The following is an 18,932-nucleotide window of genomic DNA, read 5'->3' on the forward strand; positions in this document are numbered from 1 at the left end:
TCCAAAAATACAAAATCTGAAATGCTCCAAAATCCAAAACTTTCTGAGTGCCAACATAACAATTAAAACAAAAATGCTCACTGGAACATTTCGGATTTTTGGGATTTGGGATGTTCAACTGGTAAGTACAATACAAATATTTCAAAATCCAAACAAATCAGAAATCTGAAACACTTCTGGTCCCAAGAATTTTGGACATGGCATACTTAATCTGTATATATCATGTATTCATACTAGATAAAAACTATAGATTTTTTTCATTCACTCTCTCACTGATGGGCACTTGGGCTGTTTCCAGGGTTTTGCTATTGTGAAGAGGGCTACAATCAACTTGTTTTGCGTGTCTCCTGGTATACATGTGCATGATTTCTCTTGAGTAGGTACCAATGAGTGAAAGTGCTAGGTTACAGGGAATGTTTAATTTTAGGAGATAAGGACAAACCTCTTTTCCAAAGCATTGCACCAAATTATACTTCTATAAGAAGCATACGAGACTCTGTGAATCCCTGTCCTCACCAACACTTGCTACTATTAGATGTTTTAGTGTTTGCCAGTTGGATAGGTTAGAAATGGTAAAGCATTTCTCTGGTCAGTAATGAGGTTGAGATTCTGCTCATGTTGACTTGATTCTATGAGATGCCTGTTCCTATCATTTTTCCATTTTTTATTGGGTTATTTGATTGTTTCTCACCAAGTTGTAGTTCTTTACACATTCTTGATGCTGATCGTTTGTTGTGTGTTTTGTGAATATCTGCCCCCATTCCGTAACTTGCTTTTTACTTTGTTTAAGCTTGGCTCTACTTTCAAAAGTTCTTAATTTTAATATAGTCAAAACTATTTTTTCTTTGGTGGTAAATGCTTTTCATGTCTTTAAAAAAATCTTCCCTTTCTCTAAGGTTTGAAGGATACTAGCTTAACTTCTTCCACAGGTTTCAAAATTTTTAAAAATTTAAGTCCTTAATCTATCTAAAGTTGATTTGTCCATAGTGTGAACACAGAATTAGTATAAACTCTAAAATGTTTAAACCTTGATTGATGATTAACAACTTGAGATCTAAAGATAGATTTTGGTTGACAAAATCTCTATGAACATATTTGTGGGGAGAAGTTTATAGTTTACATCAGATTCTTAAAGGGTTCATGATTTTTAAAAGGTTAGAATCACTGCTGAGACACTGGTCCTGTTCTGGTTTCTAAGGACCATGCAACAACTCATGATTGCAATCTTCATCAGGTTTCTTCTTTATTCTAATTAAGTCTCTGCCATTACCACTATAGATTGTGTAAGTCTGATTATTTAGTCATTATTTTAAAAAAATCACCAGTTGGGAAGAAAGAGTAAAAGCAAAAGACTGTTACTCTTCTCACTCAATAGACAATACCCTCCTTTTTTTCTAAACTTCATTATTCAAAGAATATTTCATGTTTTCTATTACATTTCTTATAAACAGCACCTCACTTTTTGCTATAGTGTTTTGTTTTGTTTAAAGGAAGACATGCAATCTTTTGTTCCAATCCAAAAATCAAAACAAAGCTAAAAGGAAAATATGAACTCAAAATAGTTTCTGGGTTTCCTACAGGATATTTCCTAAATATCCTATATAGAGTACTTTCTTATTCCAAATAAACAAACTTCTATTATTTTATGAGTAAATATAATAATCATGGATAAATAATCGTACAAAATATGTCAAAATGGCAGAAAAAAATAGCCACTACAGTGCTCTAAATGCAGAAACACTAATTAGTTTCTCAATGGGTTGCAACCAACTGAGGTTGGACACTGTTCTCACAAAGCTAATATAAGCCAGTTTCTTCCAGTTAATAAATTACCATTCACCTGTACAGCCAGCAGCTGAATGACAAAAAAAATTTAAACTATATCACTCTTAAAAGACTAATAACTAACCCATCTGTGTATAATCATAGCCCAGGGAAAATTCTGTCTTTGGAATTAGCAGATGCTTTCCCAGACCTTATACAATTGACCCATCCTAGATTTAGTTAAGATCTTTGTTGTATCCTCTTATTGATCCTGTACAGTAATTTAAACAATTATTCATATACTAATTAGTTTAACATTTTTCTCCTCTGCAAGACCCTAAGCTCCATGCAGGCGGGTGCTGTATCTGTCTTGCTTGTCACTTTATTACCAGTAGTATCCAGCACAACATTTGGCACATTAGTAAAAGCCTAATAAGTATTTAATAATGGAAAAGATAATGATTTGTTGAGAAAAATGACATAAGAGTCACAGGCAATTGAATCTTAAGCCAGTCAAGTAATACTAATAAAAAAGGAAAGGAAATCTTCCTGTAAAATAACTTGAAGAGTTTCAAAAGCAGTATTTTTGAAAAAGAGTATCTAGGTTGCTTCCTGATTTTGGTAAGTAAACCAATGTCTACCTTATGATACACCCAAATCAGAATCACAACTGGATGACAGACCTGGATTAGAAAGCACGTCTAATTTTTCATGTTAAAAACAATTATTTTGAAGAGATACTGAGGTGACAAGGCAGTGCTACGAAAGGAGTGACATAAAACTATTGCCAGTCCATGTGACCTTTAGTTTCGTTACTGATGGAAGAATTGAAGGCTTTTGAAAAGATATTTACTAACTAAAAACCTACTTACTTTTACATTTGTTCAACCTAATTAATTAACATAATCAACAGAAGCCAGACTCAATATGTGAAAATAAAAGCCCGATTTAGAAATATCAAGAGAAAGAAATTTTAAAAACTACAACCTACAATCTCAAATACGGCTGAGCATGCAAACAGTTGACATAGCTTAGTTATATCATAAACTCCTCAATAAACAGCCATCAATTCTAAAACTTTTTGGTCTCAGGACCAAAATATATCTATATAAAACACAGACATTTTTATGTTTTTATAAATTACTGAGGACCTTAAACATCTTTTGTTTGTGTCATTTATATCTACCAGTTCTCATTAGAAATAAAAACAGAGAAATTTAAAAAATATTCATTAATTTAAAAACAATGAAAAACCTATTTTGTGAACATAATTTTTTTTAAAAAGCTGTATTTAGAGAAGAGTTGTATTTTTTAACTTACAAATCTCTTTAATTTCTGCTAGATTCTCATATGTGCGTCTGCATTTAAATTACTGTAATATCACATAGTGAGTGGCCTCCAGAAAACTCCATTGAACACTGTGAGAGAATGTGAATGAAAAAGAAAAATAAGTCTCAATAAAAATTTTTTTTTTTTTTTTTTGAGACAGGGTCTCTCTCTTTCGCCCAGGCAGGAGTGCAGTGGTGTGATCACAGCTCACTGCAATCTCCACCACCTCCTGGGCTCCTCAGCCTCCTGTGTAATTGGGAACAGAGGCATGAGCCACCATGTCTGGCCAATTTTTTTCTTTTCTTTCTTTTTCCTTTTTTTTTTTTTTTTTTTTTAAGAGACAGGGTTTCATGAACTCCTGGACTCAAGCAATCTACCCCCCTTGGCCTCCCAATGTGCTGGAATTACAGGCATGAGCCACCATGCCTGGCCACATTATAAAAATAGTTTATCAGGTTCCCTGGATCATACTTTTCAGAAGGAAATAGAATATTGGGTTCCTCCCTGGACCATACTTTTGAGAATTGGTTATCACTGTTAAAACAAAATAGCAGGAGGCCAATTAGCTTAGGGTTGTTTCTGTACCAGGAACCCTTATACAACCATATCAAAACTTAACTTAGAGGAATCCCTTGTAACTGATTAATTTTAGAAACAAACAAACAAAAAGCAACTAAACTGAGTTTCAGCCAATCACAAATGGCAAACTAGCTGGATCATACCCAAATAAGGTAAATGCCTAGCTGTAGCCAATCAAGTAATTTCTCTACTTTGCTTCTGCAATCAGCCTATAAAAGTCTGCTGCTCCTTCTGCTATAGTGAAGTTCTCTGAACTGCTTCTGGTTTTGAGTGCTATCTGATTCATGAATACTTCTTTGCTCAAATAAACTCCATTAAGTTTATTTTGTCTAAAGTTTTTAACATCACTCTGAAGTAGTCTGCTTTACAGATATAAGAAAAGACCTCATCTTCAATCATCACAGACACTGGGCACATAAATGGGAAATCAGAAAAATCTTTTGGTCAGACATAGCTCCTTACTCAAGCAAACAGCTTTGGGAGCCATAGGCTACGCTCTTCTCCAAGCCTGCAACTGTGTGTTGACTGTATGTGCACACAACCTGACTGCAGTTCTGAACTTTTGCCTCAATACTTCTGACATCTCAAGGTAGCATGGCTCATTCATGGATTTCCAGAAGATGGGGAGTACTTTATCTCTGTGTACTTGCAACTAGTATATTATCTTGTAGAATAAGTGTTCATTGTTTCCTAAACAAAATGGAAAAAGTCAACTGTGTTACAAGTATGACTCTCAAGATCAAGGCCCTCTACCAATACAAAGGATAATGCTTTACATGCTATAGGACTCCTTTCCAGAAAGTGTGGGATCAGTGAATATAAATTTATTTTAATACTGGCTTAAACTAAGTTACTAAGTAAAACTAATCAACTCACTTAGAAAAATAACAACAACAACAACAACAAAAAACCAGCAACCAGCCCAAAGACAAACTTAAAACTTCCAGATATCTGTACCATTTCATGGAGAAATGAGTTACGTATGTAGTGTATAAGTTTGTGTGTATTTGTGTGTGTATGAGCGAGAGAGAGGGAAAGAGAAAATGGACAGAAAAGAACAGGTTGACTGATTTGAGAAAGGTGATAACCATGTAGTTCTTTGTATGTGAATATAAAAAGTCTCCAGTCCTTTTCCAACTGCTCTGAAGTTGGCTTTTGTAAGTGGGTTGAAGGTGAGTAGAGAAGGGAGATATGTTACAGAGGCTACATTGAAGAGTCTTCCTTAAGTAGCCGTAACTGTGGGCAAGCCACTCCGTGGGATCAATTTACTTCATGTAACATAATGGAGTAACACTAGGTCAGTGATTTAGGGCGCAAAAGAATCATCTAAGAAACTTTAGAAAGAAGATTTATGAGTCCTTTCCATGGAGGACAGGAAGTTTGATACAGGAAGTTTGGTGTGGGGCGCAGATTTTTAACAAGCACTCTTAGTGATTCTAATGCTGATAGACTGTGGACCCTACTTTGGAAAACTATTAACAAATGATCACCAAAATTCCTTCTAACTATAAAGTACTGGTGAGAGACCACAGACCAGTGATTCACAAAGTGTAGTCTGCAGACTCTTAAAGAGATCCTGAAATGCCTTTAGGAGGCTGTAAGTTTAAAACTATTTTTGTAATAACATTATTTGCATTTTTCACTGTATAGACATTTACATTGATAGTGCAAAAGCAACTAATGGGTAAAAACAGCTGGTAATAGCCTTACCACAAATCAAGGCAGTGGCACCAATAAACAAAAAAGGCCAGCTGCATTTAAGAATGTCTTCGATGTAGAAGTAAAGATTATTAATTTTATTAAATCAGTTCTTGAGAACCCATCTTTTTAAATTAATGGAAGACAAAATGGAAGAACACATAAAGTACTTCTGCATATTGAAGTGTGAAGTTGCCTTGAAGAAAAGCACTATGTCATTGAGTTGTGAGCTGGACTAGTTGCTTTTTTTCATGCAACACCATTTTTACTTCAAAGAATGACTGGCAAACTGTAGTTATTCAACATGAATATGTGGCAGGTGTTTTCCCAAAAATGAATAAAGTGACCCTGACATTTCAAGAAAAATAATCAACAGTATTTGTTGCCAATGATAAAACTTAAGCTTTAAATATATACATATTTGAAACATTTTTATTGTCATCAGAAGCTTGACAGTTCCTAATACTAAATACTTTTCTGATGAGATTGGTGATACTATACAATCGATACTAACAAATATAATTTTTTGATACTGTGTAATGAAATGTGTCAATATTTGGAGCTCTGAATAATTCAATGAATCAATACTTTCCAAAAAGCTAACGTATCATGTTATAAAGTCATGCTATACATTCCTATTATAAAATCTGTCCAAAGTACAGAACAACACATTTTAATATAATAGAATTAAAAAAATTCATGGATACAGTTTGAGATTCTGCATTACAACTATGTTTTAAAACACTACTATTTATCAAATTCTGGTATAGTATCAAAGAAGAATATCCCAATTATTTTAAAAGGCTGTTAAAATACTCCTCCATTTTCCAATTAAAATCTCAGTGAGGTCAGGTTTTCTTCATATACATTAGTCAAAACAACTTACTGCAGCAGTTTGAATGCTGATAGGACAATCCGGCTGTCTTCCATTAAATCAAACATTAAACAATTTGCAAGATTAAAAAAAAAACACTGCTATCTTTCTCATTAAAAAAGTTTTTCTCATGTGATAAATATTGATAGATACAACCCATAAAAACAAAAGCTCTCTGGGGTCCTCAACAATTTTTAAGAGTGCAAAGGAGACTCGATACTAAAGAAGTCCCAGATCCCAGTAATGTGAGGAGCCCAGGCACCGTATTTAATGAAAAATGTCCATCAGATGAGTCTTACACATATGGCCAAGTTTAGAAACCACTGAAAGTATCATTTGACTGTGACTGCCTCACTTGGAAAAGCTGTTCTTTGGTGCCCCCTAGTGGCTCATACGCTTTTGTTTTTCAAATTAAAATCAGAATAAAGGAAGACCTGGGATTGAGGAGACACAAAATACTAGCTCTGAAAGTGACTGGAGAGTTCATGTAGTCCAACTCCCACTTTATCAGTGGAGACAGATAGCATGCAGACATCATTACAATACAGCGTGAAAAATGCTATGCTATGCTTTGGGTGAGTACAGGGTATGAAAAAAGCATACAGGAGGTGGCATCTGTTCCAGACTTGGGAGGTAGGTCTCCAGAGGCAACTGCTTTTGAAATCTGGACAGAAATCGAAGGATGAGAGTAGCCCATTCAAAAGGAATGGCAAGTACCAAAGCTCAAAGATAAAACAAGCCATGATTTTCTCAGTACAGCAGTGAACAATTTTAAGAGCTTGACAAGTACCAGGTTCTGTGCTAAAGCTCATTACATTACCTCATTTAATGCTCACAAAAACCCTATGAGGTGCTAACCCTCAATCAACCCTATAAGGTAATGGATAGTAGACATTTATAGTTTGTTTACTTTAATTTTCTTTAGACTTTTTTGAAAACCAGCTAGCTTTACAAAGACTTGATCTTTGGGAAAGCTTACCCAAAAGTACAAAGCTGCTTCTATGTTTTTAAAAGGATTCCTTCAAAATTGCTTTAGAAGACATATGGAAGAAATGGAATGGTTTGGATGTCTTGTAAGGTCCTTCGGATAAGTCAGGGATAAATAAAGCTCTTTTAAATTTAATTCAACTGTAGATTATATTTTAATTATAAACATAGTAGAGCTAAGTAAAAGCTTTATAACTGCCTTTCCCTTTTCTAATTTCTCCTTTTAGAATATAAACTTCGCATGGAGGCATTACTATTGTAGTAGACAGGGTAGGAGCTCTGAAATCAGACATGTATGTGAACACTGGTTTCACCACATATTAACTGGCCACTGATAACTTTCTTAACTTTGGGTTTTTGCAACTCCAAAATGAGGACGATATCTTCCTCACTGATTGTCATGAAAAATAAATTGGAATGCATTATATATACACGTAGCTCATGCATCAGATGCAAGGTCCCTTTCTTGCTTCTGATGTCCTTATGTATCTAACAGTCCTGAAGGGTTGTCTTACTTTCTTTGATGCTGCTTCTGCAGAGCTGCCTCTGATAATTGTCCCTGAAGGATCAGTTTTCTTTGCTTGTCAATATCTCCTTCCATTCGAGCAAAAGCATGAGAGCCAATGAAAGAGAGATCAACTCCCAAGCCTTCATCCTCCTCTTCTTGGTTATCTGTAACAAAAATGCAACTATCAATAGAGAGCTTATGCTAAAAATAGACAGTAAACATTGTGAATGCTGCAGTAAGGATGACAGTGAGGTAACTCAAAAAACTGGGGTCAAGGTTATTCTTGAGAATGAAATTGTAATCAGATTTAGGCATTTGTAAAGCTGAAATAATGAAAGAAACTGCCTGTCCATGTGTGACAAAGGTTTTAGCAATATGTGAAATCCAATCAGGGTGACCTGGGTGTAACCCTAGGAAGAAAAGAGTAGAATGTAGTCACACACAAAAAGACAGAAGTAAATAGATTGTATCTGGCTTTAAAGATGGCTCATTGCACAGCATCTGACAAAAAAGAAGTATAAAAAACAAGCATTTGGGAAGGTTTATATAGCACTGTTGAAGGAGGAAGCATTTGATTGCATAAATGCTCTTCTGTAAGGTAACATCCCAACATGGATGTACCAGGATCACAGAGTATGATCCACATTCCTTAAGAAATATTTCAGTTATAATTTAGCATCCTGGTTTTCTACACTGTCATACCAACCTAGTTATTTTGGTCCATAAGAGTTATAGTTTTCACTACAAATTAATAAATTAGCTTTCTAATCTGTCCATACAACCACTGTGAGTTGGATCAGTAGAAATCAGTCTCTTGGGAACAGTTTATCTCTTAGTGTGGTATTCACTGTCTTGGTAGATCTGTTAAGCAAAAACAAAACAAAACAAACGTCGTACCATGGGGAAATTCCCAAGGCAATGCCAGCACTTGAATTCCAACCTGGTGGACAATCAGCTGGAGTTTCCCCACGTCTACTTCACTGCTCCTCAAACTGACAGGCCAATAGATTGGAAGGGCCTGCTTTCATTAAAAACACCCCTCAAGTAAAGCTTGGTTATATATATTTTAACAGATTTAACATTCTGCTTGAAAATATTTAAGAACACTACGGCCTATATCTATAACATAAAAGTATTTTCTGAGATACGATTTAACATTCTACTTGAAAATATTTAAGAATGCTAAGGCCTACATCTATCACAAAAAGTATTTTCTGAGATATGAATGCAAATAAAACACTCTGGGAATGGTGGACAGAAGAGAATCTTTTTGCAAATTAATTAGTCTTATCTACTGTCCAGCACTCAAAGTGGTTTTGCTGTTCACCACTCATTATCACACTAAATGCATTTTATGAAAGAAAAATTCTATGGTAGTCACAGGCATGAGGATTTCAAAACAACTCTTTGCATTATTTCAAGGATATACTATACTGGAGGCTCACCCAAAGTGCATGACTACCCCTTCAGCAGTTTGGTTTCCAGATAGTTCACATTTCCTGATGTTAGACCACTTATAATTCCCTCCACTTGATTAAAGTCTATGTACTTGTGATAAAATCTTGAGTTGCTTCCTACAGATTTTGGTTTGGTGCTCATTTTTAAAAGAAATGTTCACTCTAGGAATTTCACAGTAATTCCCTAAACTGCTGGATTTCAAGACTCAGTCCCAGCACTGAAGCTTGTGAGGCATATCTCCACAGCAGGGACTTAAGACCTTAAACATGTACACATGAACATCACTACAAGATGTCACACAGAGCAGATTCAGAAGGCCCCCATCCTAACACGTTCTACCTACTGCTCCAACCTACAACAGTATATAACCCAAAGAAACAAAATGAATGGTTATAATATTCTTGTCTTAGTATTTAATGTTAAGTATGATTTTTAGAGCATACTGAAAGCTGTTTAAAATGTTAGACAATAACGTACTTTACTATCTCAACAGTGTTCTGCATGAAACTATAACCTCCATTAGGGTGAGAATGTTGTTATAGCCACCTCTTAATCCCCACTGTCTAACACAGACTTGACGTATATCTATCTAACTATACTTTTATTTTTAATTTCAAGAATAGAACTTGAAAATTTCTAAACTGGTCTTGATAGTAGTATCATGGTAATAGAGAGCTTTCCAAAGGTCAAGCCGAATTTCTTACTTCTTTGGTGATTGGTGCCTATTTTTGGCCCTAAGAGGGAGATTTAAAAAGTTAGAGCTCTAGAACTCACCTTCTGGAGCACCAGGTTTCTCACTTATTCTAATCTGTCGTTCAGGTACCACAGGCTCCCCTTCTGCATTTCCAATATCTGCAGGTAGGTAGGGCAATGATCGATTCTCCTCTTTTAATGACCTTGGGAAGTAGAGAGGTAGCAGCTTTTGGTAAGTACCCTGTGTCAGAAAAGCAAGACATTCTGTGAAAAATAGAACAAAACAAAGAAGACCTCAGCAGTACTTAGTGCTGTTCATACACTGTGAAGACAACCTCCATCAAGAATAAAGACTTTACCACTTCTGAGCTCAGACTCGATACTGTCTGAAACCCTCAATCAGCTTTTGTGTTAAAGATAAGGATATTGTTATCTAGCCAAGTTAAATGTGATGCCCATCCTAACAATTCCAGGTCACTGAAAATGGAATGCATAAGTCCTGCCACTCCTGTCCATCCGTACCTTCACTTCCTAATGATACCAGTCTCTCAAGACTTGGCTCAGATGCTAGCTACTTCCTTAACCCTCAGTGTGCCATCAGGGTCCGTTCAACCATGTTTAGCTTCTGAGTTGTTTGTGAAGGATTTCTCTTTCACGATGTTTATTCTTTCTTAAAAGTTTTTTTCAAAGAAAAAAGATGAATTTTACTTAAAAAAAACAAACAGAATAAAACTCATCTTATCTTGTCATACCCATATCGATTGGTCCACTGGACTAATAAATCTGCAATACATTAAAGGCATGTAGTGCTCTTATTTGTCCTATATCTTGAAGCATTTTGCATTTTCATCTTCCTAGGAATTGTTTTCTCATTACCTAGAATTACTCATCAATTATTACAAACTATACTAAAAAAGACTGATATAAAATAGTAAGAAAAAAATTATGGAATCACCTAGGACAATGAAATCATTCAAGAAATCATTTTCATATCGTGTTGCCCATAGTATTGCATCATCTTTTAAATACATATATAAGATTGCAGACATCATCTTTATAGCCTTTATAAAAAAACTGAGATACAATCTTTAAAAAAAAACTGAGACAGAATTCACATACCATAAAATTCACCCTTTTAAAGTATAAAATTCAGTGTTTGTTTTCGTTTTCTTTTTTGAGATGAGGTGTTGCTATGCTGCCCAGGCTGTTCTCAAACTCCTGGACTCAAGCATTTTTCCCATCTCAACTTCCCAAGTAGCTGGGATTACAGGTGTACACCACCATACCCAGTTTCAGTGGTTTTTCACAGACAGTATTCACAAAGGGGGTACATGGGGGTACAATCACCACCACTATTTAATTCCAGAACATTTTCATCACTCTAAAACCCATCAGAAATCATTCACCATTCCTCCCTCTCCCACACCTGGCAATTACTAATCTTTCTGTCACTATGAATTTGCCTATTTTTGGACATTTCATAAAAATGGAATACAGGGCCAGGCACAGTGGCTCATGCCTGTAATCACAGCATTCTAGGAGGCTGAGGTGGAGGTATCACGAGGTCAGGAGATTGATATCAACCTGACCAACATGGTGAAACCCCGTCTCTACTAAAATATAAAAAATTAGCCAGGCGTGGTGGCGCGTGCCTATAGTCCCAGCTACTCGGGAGGCTGAGGCAGGGGAATCACTTGAACCCGGGAGGTGGAGGTTGCAGTGAGCCGAGATTGCGCCACTGCACTCCAGCCTGGTGACAGAGTGAGACTCCATCTCAAAAAAAAAAAAAGGCCGGGCACGGTGGCTCACGCCTGTAATCCCAGCACTTAGGGAGGCCGAGGCGGACAGATCACGAAGTCAGGAGATCAAGACCATCCTGGCTAACACAGTGAAACCCCGTCTCTACTAAAAATACAAAAAATTAGCAGGGGGTGGTAGCGGGTGCCTGTAGTCCCAGCTACTTGGGAGGCTGAGGCAAGAGAACGGCTTGAACCTGGGATTTGGAGGTTGTAGTGAGCCGAGATCGTGCCACTCTACTCCAGCCTGGATAACAGGGTGAGACTCTGTCTCAAAAAATAAATAAATAAATAAATAAAAATAAAAATGGAATACAGTATGTGGCATTTTGTGTCTGGTTTCTTTCATTTAGCATGATGTTTTCAAGGTTCACCCATGTTGTAGCATGTATCAGTACTTCATTCCTTTTTTATGACTGAATAATATTCTAACACACATGCACGCACACATACACACACCACATTTTTTTTTAATCAATTCATCCGCTGATGACATTTCAGTTGTTTCTACTTTTTGGCAATTATAAATAATGCTACTACAGATATTTGTGTACAAGTTTTTGTGTGGACTTATGTTTTCAATTCTCTTCTGTATACACCTAACAGTCAAACTGCTGCATTATAGGGTAACTCTATGTTTAACTTTTTCATGAACTGCCAGACTGTTTTCCAAAGTAGCTGTGCCATTTTTACATTCCAATTAACTATCTACGAGGGTTCCAATTTCTCCACATCCTCACCAACACTCGCTATTGTCTCCCTTCGTAATTATAGCCATGTTAGTGGGTGTGAAGTGGTATCCATAGTGGTTTTGACTTGTATTTCTTTAATGGTTAATGGTGTGGAGCATCTTTTCAGTGTTTACTGGCTGTGTATCTTCTTCAAATAAATGTATGTTAATTATGTTTAATTTTTTTTTCTATTTTATCATGTTTTCACATCTTAAAGCTTTCTGGCCTGGGAAGAGTGTCCCTGTAAGGGATAACTAATTCCTAAAGATAGTAAACAGCACATCTTGCATATGCCAACCAACCAATCCCAAACCTACAGTCCTAATCATTTCCGTATCTAACTCTTACACACCATGCAAATATTTCTTCTGGTCTAAATCATCCAGGGCCAGGTATCAGGAATCTAGAGATTACTCCTATAGCCCAGAGTCTGCTGGAATTATTCAAACTAGCCAGTCCTAAACTGTAAGTCCTGCCCTGCCTTGCCTTTCCCAAGGAAAACTCAATAAAGGCTCTGGCTCAGGATTTCCTCACACTCCTGCTTCTGCCTCCTGACTGAAACCTACTGTTCCTCCCGTGGCCCTGCACAGCACCCATGCCTCTCTTTTCTAGCAGAACTATGAAAAATATTAAACTCTTCTTTCTTTCTTTTAAACAATGTTTCTTGCCATAGACCTCTTTGTCTCATCACTCAGTCACCTTTGTAAATTAAAACCTAGGCATGAAACATGTCTGTTCAAAACTTTTGTTCACTTTTTAGTTTGCTTATTTGTCTTTTGTTGAATTGTAAGAGTGCCTAATTTATCCACTTTCATTTTGGCTCTTTGTGCTTTTGGTGCCATATCTAATAAACCACTGCCTAATCCACAATCAAGAGGATTTATACCTACACTTTCTTCTAAGAGTTTTATAACTTTAGCTCTTACATTGAGGTCCTAGATTCCTTTTGAGCTAATTTTTGTATCTGCTATAAGGTAGGAATACAACTTTGTTCTTTGGCATGTGGCTATCCAGTAGTCCCAATACTATTCGTTGAAAAGGCTATTCTTTCCCTCATTAAATTGTCTTGAAACCACTGTCAGAAATTCCATTCCACTGACCTATACGTTTATCCTTATGCCAGTACCACAGTCTTGATTACTACAGCTTTGTAGTAAGTTTTGAAATTGGTAAGTGTGAATCTTCCAATGTTGTTCTTTTTTTCCAAAATGGTTTTGATTATTCTGGGTCTCTTGCATATCCATGTGAAATTTAGGATCAACTTGATAATTTCTGCAAAAAATGAGTTAGGATTTTGATAGGAATTATGTTAAGCCTGTAATATAATGTAGGGAGTATGGTCAGTACTGTCATCTTAACAACATTAAGTCTTTTAATCTGTGAACATAGATGTCTTTCCATTTATTTGTGTTTTTAACATTTTCTTTCAAAGAGGTCTTATAGTTTTAAATGTACAAATCTTACTGTTCTTTTGTTAAGTATAGTTCAAATATTTGATTCTTTTTTTGATGCTACTCTAAGTAGAACTGTTTTCTTAATTTTTGTTTCTGGATTGGTCATTGTTAGTGTGTAGAAATACAATTTATTTTTGCATATTGATCTTATGTCCTGCAACCCCACTGGAACTCTATTAGTTCTAACAGTGTTTGTTTGTTTTTTTTTTTTGGCATGGACTCTTTAGGATTTTTGATAAGATCATGCCGTCTGCAAATAAAGATACTTTTACTTCGTTCTTTTCAATTCGGGTGCTTTTTATCTCTTTTTCTTAGCCAAATGTCTTGACTAGAAACTCTAGTAAAATGTTGAATAGAACTGGCAAGAGCAAAAATCTTTGTCTTCTTTCTGATCTTAGGCAGAAAGCTTTCAGTATTTTACCATTAAGTATGTTAGCTATGGGTTTCCCATAGACGCCCTTTTTCAGGTTGAAGCAGTTCTCTTTTATTCCTAGTTTGTTGACTGTTTTTATCAAGAAAGAGTGTTACATTTTTTCAATGTTCTTTTCTACATCTATTCAGATGGTCCTGTGGTTTTTATCCTTTATTCTATTAGTATGATATATTACATTGATTCAGATTCTTGTATGTTGAATTAACCTTGCATTCCTGACATAAGTCCTACTTTGGGGTAGTATACAATTCTTTTGTATGTTGCTGGATTTGGTTTGACAATTTTTGCATCTCTATTCATAAGAGATATTGCTCTATAGTTTTCTGGCAGGTAGTATATTTTTAACTTTACTGGACAGAGTTGAGAATTCGTAATTTTTCATTTGCAGTCCATAATAGTAAAGAGAAGACAAATGAAGAAAACATTTTGGAATCATTAAATAAATCAAAGATGAATGTAAGGAGACAGCAGCCCTCTAATGATGATCATAAGATTTACTGTATAAGGTAAAATCTCAGACTCTGAGTCTTCAGACAACAATATTCTAGGTTATCTTTCTCAAATTCAATAATCTATGAGTTTATGATTTTTTTTCTTTTTCTTTTTTTTTTTTTTTTGAGACAGAGTCTTGCTCTGTCACCCTGACTAAAGTCAGTGGCATAATCTCAGCTCACTGCAACTTCTGCTTCCTGGGTTCAAGTGATTCTCATATCTCAGCCTCCCTAGTAGCTGGGATTACAGGCACCCATCACCACATTCACCTAATTTTTTTTTATTTTTAGCAGAGATGGGGTTTCGCCATGTTGGCCAGGCAGGTCTTGAACTCCTGACCTCAGGTGATCCACCTGCCTCAGCCTCCCAAAGTGCTGGGATTACAGGCATGAGCCATTGTGTCTTTCTAAGGACAAAAAGGAAATATGGTATTCTCATTCAGTCATTCAACAGGAAGAACTTAATCGCATACTATTTTGTGATAGGAACCTGGACAATCTCATTTTACTAAGAGGATGTGTGACAGTATTCTTTCATCTTTTATGTTTGTGCAACAGTATTTACTTGATACAAAGAGGTAAATGTCTAATACCGCTACTAAAATGTCTAATAAACTTGTTTTTCATTATCCCTTTATTCATAAATTATTCACAAATGACTTTTGAGAAAAAGATGGTAAATGTTGATAATTTTCCCAGGTATACTGAGGGCAAAGACTTTTATTCTCTGTTCCTCTAAATCTGGGTCAGGTGTCATGGTAAGTTGCCACGGCACTGTGATGCATACCTTAGCAGAGCATTTGGCACACTGTAGGGTGATCTTTGTTTACCTGGCTGTCTCAGCATTAGTCCGCCAACTCCCTGAGAGCAAGAACCATATCTCATTTGTATCCTATCCTATGAAAATGGACAAATCTCTAACCTAGACTTCACTCCTCAGCTTCAAACTGATAAGCACAATGGTTCGCTGAGCCTCTGCCCTGATGATCCACTGATCCTCTAAGACTCAACGTGTTCAGAAAAGAATTTGTCTTCATCCCATCTCCAAAACTTTTCCCACTTTCTATTTGCTATCTCAATGGTGGCATCATTATTTAGTCACTCAAGCCAAAAACCTAGAAGTCATGTTTAACTCCTTTTCCCGTATGTATTTAATCAACCACCAACTCCAGTTGAACTTATTTACTAAATGTTTAAAATTTTAACACTACCAGTACCCTTGTTCAGGCCTGATCATTTCTCATGTGGAGTACTGCAACCACCTGTTATCTTTTCTTGCCATTAGTCTTTCCCTTTCCAAATCATCCTCCACACAGCTAAAACAGAAATTAGATGACATCATTTGTTTGCATAAAGCTCTTCTGTTTCCCATTGCATAATTAATAAAGTCTAAATTTTACAGGATGTGACACAAGGCCTTGAATGATCTTATCCTTATCTAACTTTCATTTTCGCCACTCTCAGCCTCACATTTTATGCAACAGCAATACTAAACACTTGATGCTATGTCTTATTTCTATGCCTTTGCTCAGGCTTGTATGACCGCTGTCATTTGCCTCTCTCCCTTGGCAAATCTTATGTACCTTTTACAATTATTTCAACTTATGTATCACTTCCTATGGGAAGCATTTCCTAACCCCGTGCCAGGCTAAAGTTATGTCCTATCCTTCCCATACCTCCATTAATGCACTTATCACAATTATCTGAATTTATCTGAATTATCTATTTCCACAAAAGGATAAAGGCTCCTTGAGGAAACAACCATGATTTTTTCACTGGTGTATTCCCAGGACCTAATATAGCAAACCTGTTACATGCTAACACTCAGTAAAAGATCACTGGAAGATTCTATGTATAAATAAACCAGATGAAACGAGATAAAGTAAATGTGCCTATTTTCAGCAAATTCAAAAGTACATATATATGTCATATATGTAGCTATATATGCCTTGAATAGATACTTCACTAATAGATAGCTAATACGAATGTATTAGCTTATTTTATTATCAAGAAAAACCTGATAGAGGTACTATCAATATTTCTATTTTACTGAAGCAGAGAGGTTAACTTGCTCAATAATACAAAACTTGGAAATATTGGAAGCTGAATTAGACAAAGCACTCTAAAATAAAGTGTAATGAGATAAGAATAAACTGATTTTCTAAAATGGTTTGAAATTAAGTTGAAATATATTAAACCTAACTACATATAACAAAACATATAAACCTCACAGTGCCAGCCACTAGACTAGGCTGTCACCTGGTCAGGCAGACACCAAAGCTTTTCTGGCACAGTAGTTTTCCAGTTACGCTCCCCAAACACGCAGTGCTTAGAAGGTGTTGCTTTGAGAGCTAACACAGGGGCCAAGCAGAACAACTCCACTTTGTACGATTTCACTTACAGCAACAACAGTTATAAAAAATATGAACGAAATGCTCCTTCTTGACTTATTTTTAGTTTCCAATATAGTCTTTTTCAATGAATGATTGTAAGACCCACTGTCAAATACATACATAGATCATTAGGATTTGTCTGCTGGAAACTCCGTAAATATATAGTGATAAGCCAAAGTCAAATGCTTAAAGATAGAAATAAGATTTAAATAATGTAACAGTTAGCAAAATACCTCTTCAAGATCAGAGACAGCAAATACTACTTTTTCAATGGTTTCCCCATGAATCTCTAGGAATCTCCTTACAGTGCCTAAGGAAAAGAATAGAAAGATTACTCAGTAAATAAAAAATTACTTATACATAAAGAAAAATCAAGCTCTTCAATGTTTTAGTTTTGTAATGGATCACTTCTCACTTCATTCAGGACTCTGCTTAGTAATACCCTATCAGTGAAGCCTGCCCATACTACTTGTATAAAAATTCTGATTTGCTTTCCTCCAGAGCAACTGTGATAGACATTTTATGAAGTTACTTGTGTATTGTTATCCTCCCTGCCCTCTCCGCCTCATTCACTAGAATGAAAGCTCCATAAAGAAGACGCTTTATTGTATTTATTGCTCTATTTCCAATGCCAAGAACAGTGACTGGCCGTAGAAGATGCTGACTCCATACAATTCTCTTTTATCCAGTATATTCTTCTTATTCCCTGGGGCCTCTCCCTTGGGCCAGAATGATCTAGCACAAGTGTCTTTCCATTCATTCAGTTACAGTATTAGATATCCTACCCAGTCCTTCAGACCCTGACAAAACTCCACAAAACCAAAGCTCAATTATTTTTTTCTTAATTTCTATGTCATCCTAATTCTTCTTTATCAACTTCTAATAACAAGACCTACTGGCCTTTACTTCAGTTCTTAACTCATTGGATCTCTCCCTAGCTTTAGCCCTTAACACACGTCTTCATCTTTTAAAAATGTTGTCCTCCAGGGTTCTGCCTTCAATATTTTTTATTTTTTTGATATACTTATTCTCCTTAGCTCACTGATGTGCTGGATAGGTATTACCTCAAATGCTGATAGCTCCCAAATCTTTATATTCTTTATTCTGAGGAAAAGACCCAAATTACCTGATGCCTATTGGGTATATCTGCTTAGATAACTCACAGAGACCTCAAATTCAGTGTAGCCAAACCTGACCCCAACAGGTCCAAATCCTGACCGCCATCTTTTTCCGAACAAACCTGGTCCTTTTTACCTACATTCCTTATTTTGGTTACATATCAACATCCAACCAATCATCCAAGCTAGAATCCTGAATTGTCTTTGATGCTTCCTTTACCTCTTCCTTCATGCTGCATTTTCAAATAGTTCCCATGACTTTTAATTCTATTGCTAATATTTCTAACATTTATTCCTTTCTTTTGGCTGCTTTCAGGTTCTCAAGGCTCACACAGACTTTGGTAATAAGCTCTTAACTGCTCTCCTTGCGTCTTTTTTCCGCAAGTCTACATACTCACTGTTGCCTGAGTTATCTTCTCATGTTACCCAAGTTATCTTCTCATGTTACCCTTTTTAATAAACACTGGTGATGCTCTGCACTACTTACAGGTTAAGATTCAAAAACCCTAGCATGACTCTCTATACTCCAACGCCAACTGTCCACTTTCCCCCACTCAGCTCTTTAGTCCTATTTTCAATTATTCCTCCCACATCTTATGGTTTAGCCAAATCTACTTTGCTGTATT

General features: G+C 36.0%; 1 protein-coding gene across 1 annotated transcript in view; it reads right to left on the reverse strand.

The window, feature by feature from the left end:
* The window catches only part of GDAP2 (ganglioside induced differentiation associated protein 2), a 92,936-nt gene that overhangs the window by 54,476 nt on the left and 19,528 nt on the right, over window positions 1–18,932 (reverse strand). Inside the window, exons 6-8 of the mRNA XM_003806292.7 lie at window positions 17,422–17,498; window positions 9,972–10,131; window positions 7,747–7,903 (exon numbers count right to left, since the gene is read on the reverse strand). Coding sequence (XP_003806340.1) covers window positions 7,747–7,903; window positions 9,972–10,131; window positions 17,422–17,498 — 394 coding nt within the window. The remainder of the gene's footprint in view (window positions 1–7,746; window positions 7,904–9,971; window positions 10,132–17,421; window positions 17,499–18,932) is intronic.

The sequence above is a fragment of the Pan paniscus genome, chromosome 1 (genome assembly GCF_029289425.2).
Source record: "Pan paniscus chromosome 1, NHGRI_mPanPan1-v2.0_pri, whole genome shotgun sequence".
Taxonomy (NCBI): Eukaryota; Metazoa; Chordata; class Mammalia; order Primates; family Hominidae; genus Pan; species Pan paniscus.